This window comes from Schistosoma mansoni (assembly GCF_000237925.1).
Source record: "Schistosoma mansoni, WGS project CABG00000000 data, supercontig 0113, strain Puerto Rico, whole genome shotgun sequence".
Taxonomy (NCBI): Eukaryota; Metazoa; Platyhelminthes; class Trematoda; order Strigeidida; family Schistosomatidae; genus Schistosoma; species Schistosoma mansoni.
Window position 1 is genome coordinate 674,758 of NW_017386033.1, and position 6,383 is coordinate 681,140.

General features: G+C 32.0%; 1 protein-coding gene across 2 annotated transcripts in view; it reads left to right on the forward strand.

Moving 5' to 3' along the window:
• Smp_000500.1 (hypothetical protein) overlaps positions 1–5,793 on the forward strand; it is a gene marked incomplete at its 3' end in the record, with an annotated part of 8,710 nt that extends 2,917 nt beyond the window's left edge. The window contains exon 3 of one of the 2 annotated variants that reach the window (XM_018790408.1): positions 1,820–1,850. In XM_018790408.1, coding sequence (XP_018646318.1) covers positions 1,820–1,850 — 31 coding nt within the window. Of the gene's footprint in view, positions 1–1,819; positions 1,851–5,696 lie in introns of those variants that run through there. The other variant, XM_018790407.1, reaches the window with a different exon arrangement.
• Positions 5,794–6,383: the final 590 nt, after the last annotated feature.

Consider the following 6,383-nt stretch of genomic DNA (forward strand, 5'->3'; position numbering starts at 1 on the left):
AGACCAGTAGTAGTTATCATTGATTTGTGCGAGAACTGTGATACTACCCTGATGCCCAAACCGAAGCAGATGGTTTTTTCAAGGGGCTACTCCCCGAGCCTTTGACCCAAAGGTCTAATCCACAAGGCAGTAGAACAACATTAGGAGACGCACTCCCAGGGTATCCGATGACCAACAATAGGTCCATATGCCATTTTTTCCCTCAGGATACTGGAGCCCATGTGCACCATTGGTTTGGAATAAGGGTTTTCCAACTCCCGTCGGTGGATCCTTCATATCCATCAACCCAGCTAAAGAGCCGGATATTCGTTTTTCGTTATCTCAATTGTGTTAAACAATACCCCTGCCCCAAGAAGACAGTGATTAAAACTTTCCTAGCAGTGGCTCCACGCAAGTGCCTATGTGAAAGCAATTCGAGAGGGAGAGATGCTTCTCCTCACTCTCAGCCGTACCAAAGCATTTGGGGGTTGATATCATAAGCCTTCTATGTCAAAACATCTAATCCAAGTAACAATTATTCTCTAACCTAGAAAAGTCAATAAATATTCGAATACTATACTCAAAGCATGATTAGTTAAACACTCTGTTCTTTTTATTAACTATAAAAAAGTTCCGACAATGCAATGAAAAGATTAAGTTTATCAGAATAATGTGATATATTTGCGTAATACATTGCGAACAATCTGATCGCACATATACTTGTTAAGTCATTTTTAAATTTTAATTAAGACTTTTTAATTTTCATATAAAAATGTATTATGCAAATATATCACATAATTCTGATAAACTTTGTCTTCTGATTGCGTTATCGAAATTTATTAAAGGGGCTAATTATATTAAAAAGTTGTTTGAAAACCCCCATAGAATATTCAAATGTACTTTAATAAAAAGTTATTTTTCTCCAATTGAATATTTATTTCTATTTCCTTTACTGTTTTCTTCACTTCAGTTTTCTTAGCCTTCTGCTGCTATACATTCCACTTCTAATTAGTGTCACATACTACTTATGTCGAAAGATATAAGTAGTATGTAACACAGTATTATAACAATTAATTTGCTATCAAAAAATGAGGATTTTTCAGAAATTCCGTTTTGAGGTGACTGGCCTTTGCATTTAAAACTCATACAAATAAATTGTCAATGACTGCCTTATAATCAGGTTTATCACTGTAGGCTCAAGTGATTCGGATTCATATACCTATGAGATTCTTCAATATTTTAAACAAAAAAAGAAATGAACAGAAACAGTAAACCTAAACTATATAGACATTGGCAAGGATTTAATTACATCCTCAAACATTTCATACAGTTAGGCTATTCAGTAAGCACTGAGTATTAAAAACATGAAATTCGTTAATAGATTGTATTACATACGATCGAACTGGTATCAGTAGAATGTTGGAAAAAAAGACCGATGTTAATTGTTGTTGTTGTAAACGAGTACGTATCTGAATACAAATTTACAGAATTTCTTAGTAAAGTCTGAGAACCGTACAGTGAATACTTCATTTGCAAAATGTCCATCAATTGTCTCAGAATTTATTGTTCCTTCATTTTCATACCGATCTCTATCTGTTCCCGTTCTCCCCTATTCAATCTTCTCAACCTTCAGTCGCCAGTTATTTCATTTTGACTGGTGGTATATACTACTTATATCTGTCAATATCAGTAGCACATACCACATTAGTAGTTCATATATTATATTAACAAAACGTATGATGATACATAAAATTTCAAAATTTATCTTACAATCGTACAATAATGTTATTTCATTCTATTAAACTCATTGTCTTCTTATGTAAATTTAATAACTTTTTAGATACTTTAATGAATCGGAAGAACAAGAATGATGAATACCTGTTATGACAGTATTTGTTGTTCATATAATTATATAACTTTAATTAAGTGTTCTTTGTTTTCTTCTCTTAAATTGAAATAAATTATAATCAATGGTCATCAGTTTTATCTTAGTATTGTTTGTTTGAATCTTCCCATTGACGCAGGTACATCCAGCTTACGAGTCCCAAATGGGACGAAACGCGCGTCCTGGATTCCACTGTTAGCCACTGTCCATCTTTGCTTACAACTAGTTTTAGCGTTAACTTGGTCTAATTAATAATAAACTGAAAATAGATGTCAAACTGTAGTTTATTTTAGATTTGATACTAAATACAAACACTTTATTTTAAGGATCCATGCGTAGTTGATTGTTTCCAAGCAATATGTATAAACAAAGATGTGATGTTTGGATCTAAATAGATCTGAATAATTTATTAATGAGTAATGAACTTTCAGTAAAGGTTAATCAGACTGCGTAGTATTGTGGTGTGCTCTGCTTATATCCATATAAGTAGTATATGGTGATGGTCAAACATAGAATGTATTTTGGCAGAAGATCGACAAGTAAAGAACAAGAATGAAACGCAATCGGTACGAAAATGCATGAACAATGAAATCAGAGAAGACGGACTGATATTTGCAGAAGGAACAGTTAAGATTGAGACAACTGATTGTTATTTTGCAAATTAGCCGTTGACTGTATGATTATCAGAATTTAGTGAGATAGTCTGTAATTTGTGCTTAAATACATTCGATTGTCCCCCACTCGTGTTTTGTTCACTACAGTATCTATTAATTATTTAGAAGAATAGACAGTTGGCTATCATTACAAATTTAGGATGTAATACTAGCATATTTGTTCTTGAAGAATTTAACCTTCAACAAATTCTTATCTGACACATACAGTAATTATTACAACTGTACTATTTGGCCTACTATTATCGATACTTCTACTGGAAACTGTTGCTATGATACCTGATGAATAATATACAGATTTTTCAAAATGTAATTCATACTCAACGTATAAATTTAGAAATTACCACTGAATATTTAAGAACAGATTATTAAAATGAACGGTCGCTCTCAATAACTTCCTCATCTCTTGATAGAGATCGTTCACTCTAAGACCGTTTATTCTTCAAACATATATATCGGTGATAAATTACATGGAACTCAGTGTTGTATGAAGTATAAACAAAAATGATTTTCTAGATTGTCTGCTAGTTAGTTTCACGATAAACGCAAACATAATCTCTAAGGTAATCTACGAAACACTTTGTATGCAATATACTACATTAAAGGGAACTGTTATTAGACTATGATTTGTAGGGATGAACCGAAATATTCATCGGAAAAAGCCCAAATAGGCCCTGAAAACGCTAGAAAACATTTTATCTAATCAACATCGAGTTGAATTTTCTCAGAAACATCTAGAATGTAATGAGTTTGGTGCCATATTTCTGATTGAATGATTGCCTATCCTGCCACTATTTTTAGTAGGGTTTCACAATCTCCCAGAAGCTTTAGACCATCTGAAATGCCATAAATACCCTCCATTTTCCGTACATAAACCAACCTTGGCGTAAGCGTTCTTTCCACATTTCGCGTGTTTACTCTCGTATATAAGTTACTGTTTAGATTTAGACTGGGGCTTAGGAAACCAATATAAACGTTCATTTAGAAAATTTATCATAATTATAATTGGTACGATTTTCATTCCCAATCTAAAAACCAACTACAACTAAGTACGTTTCGCAATAGAGTGTAGAAAAAAATTACCCATTGTTAAACAATAATTAGTTGTAATTTGTGGAATCTTTGATGTGTAATTAGCTTTATGTGAGACTCATAGACGCACCATACCAAAGAATTTCAATGAATCTCGACGTTTCCAAACTAAATATAATTCATTGTTGAATGGTTCAAACGTTAAGTCATGGTGCATTGAACTACCTAATAAGTGATGATAACAATGTCAAATATAAGTCGGGATTACGTCCTAAAATTTTGTTGTAATGAATCACACCTGACTTGATGTTTCCTTTGGTCATATCTATAGTCCATTAATAGTTAATAGTTGGCAGCATCAAGAAATGATCAGAAACAATGTTTAGGCTCATACACTAAAAAAGTACTCATTACTAATTTCCTGGGTTCGGCTCTCAGGTGCGAGATCGTGGATGCGCACTTATGAGGAGTCCGATACTTTCAGGTTGTCAATAGTGGCCTAACATTGATTGGTTCATGAAACCAATAATATCCTCGTGTTATCATGTAGAAATTATTGGTGTGAATAATCATAGCAAGTAGATCAAGTAATCCTGTTCTCCTAATAATCAACTAAAAGTAATATATAGCTAGTGTCAACAGATCTGACCATCCAATAATAAATCTACCCTATTATTATTTCGTTAAGACCGCTTTCAGAAGTCAGTGCCAAAGTCAATTTTCTTAGTTTCATATGCTGGACAACTCTTTGGGACATATAGTCAAACTGATCGGTTAGATGGAGATAACGTAGCAAGTAATGAATTTATGGAATAAAGCCTCCACATTCCTATACTTCACATAATTCTAGGCAAGTTCATGAAAATTAAAAGAATCATAAAAATTCAATTTCTTCCTATTTTACTCATTCAAATGGATATCCATCGAGTACTCAAACTCACGTCATACAACTTCAAAACTTTTAGGTTACAGAAATTGTATTTCCTTCAAAATATTTCTCATTTATAACAAGATACATTCTATGTTGCAATTTTCATGAAATAGTATATTTCTTGGAAGTCCTTAAAACCCATACTCCCCACATCTATTGTCGTTTCGTCGTTCTGTAATTTCAGCTCGATATCTCACAAGTAGAACTATGCCTCAATTATTCTCAAATTTTAGTGAACCGTTAACAAGTTTATGGTAGTTTTTCTATACAGTATTCTCAGCTCCAAATGTTTTGCTATATCCGTATACTTAAAGTTTTTATGTAAATTCGCTTCGTCAAGAAGCATCCGGAAAGTTATTTTGGGGCGAAATTTTCAGTAATATTCTTTTAGAAACTTTCAACCCCACTTTTATTAGCTCATTCTCGTTTTAAAACGTTTCTAATTGCCAGCACCTCATCACTGATTATACTCTTCCAATGGGAAATTATAATACGAATCTGCTATCGCGTCTTTCTGTCAATTAGCTTCAAGAATCATTAATTTATTCATAAAACCAACATAAATCTTTCAAAGTACATATTTCGTTGGTGTAAAACCAAATAACTGAGGCGGTAAAATAAAATGTATCCCAAGCTAATACACTTAAAAATCTTATTATTTGTTATATCTAGCTGATTTTTCTGAATTGCTTCAAATTAACCAAGGGACTTTGCCAAAAGGTACAAATAATAAGCTATCATACCTATTTAGCAATTTTGTTACAGTTATAAATCAGTGACCTAGTTGATAAAACTTTAACCTCCTACATGACGCGTACCAGATACAAGTCTTAATGTAACTATCATCACTGTGATGCAGTAAATCGATCTAATATTTATTGGAAAGAAACACATGTATTGAACTTCACTAGTGAACACTATCTAAAATGTTGAATGCTTGAAAGTTTATTTTCAAAATCTCATACTATTTAGAGAAAAGCTTAATTTAGTTACGTACAGTTCCAAAATATTTGTACCATTGATGACATATAACATGAACTAATCCATATTCCATTATGTATTGTTAATACAAACAATACTCTATCTAAAAATTTTCATCACTTGTCAGAAATTGTAATGTTCTTCTTACTCAGTACATTATTTACATAACTCATAAAAAAACCCGATTAAAGTTCCCATGTACTAAATATCAAATTAGTGCGACAACAGGCCTCTTATTATGTGAACGGGTTCAACATTGTATTCAAGGTAGAAAGCCGATCGAAGAAAATAACTTTGCGGTAAATCATAATTAAAATGATATTTAAAATCAATAAATAAAGATCCTATACAAATTAAAACTTTTTCTTAAACAGTTAAAATAGATTGTTTTAATTGCTTCTTTAATGTAAAACAGCATGTTTCTTCATAGAATAAGAAAGTATTTCTTGATTACTGGAATTTTCATTTATTCATTCCGAATATATATATTGGTTTATTCGTTTACTTGTTGTTGTGATTTCTGGATCATTCAAGAACTGAACAAAACTTCGATTTTATTCAATTGAAATAATAAATAAATAGGGCTCAAACACAATATGATATTAATTAGATTTGAATAACCAGTAAGCTACTAGAGTACTTCACAGTGTATATTTTATAAATGGGAAAGTCCTTTACTCCACAGTATCGTACTACTTATCGTAAGACAGTTGAAATGTTGTGTATTTGTAATAAGTTGACAAAATACTGGTACTGTTACTCGTATGGTTATTTGTTATGAGTGCGAAAAAAACTGCCACTTGCTACTTATTACAACGAAATGAGACGACTCGATGTAAGACAGATGACAATACTGTAGAGATAACGATTTATTTATGTGCCAACAAATGATTGACAAATGAGT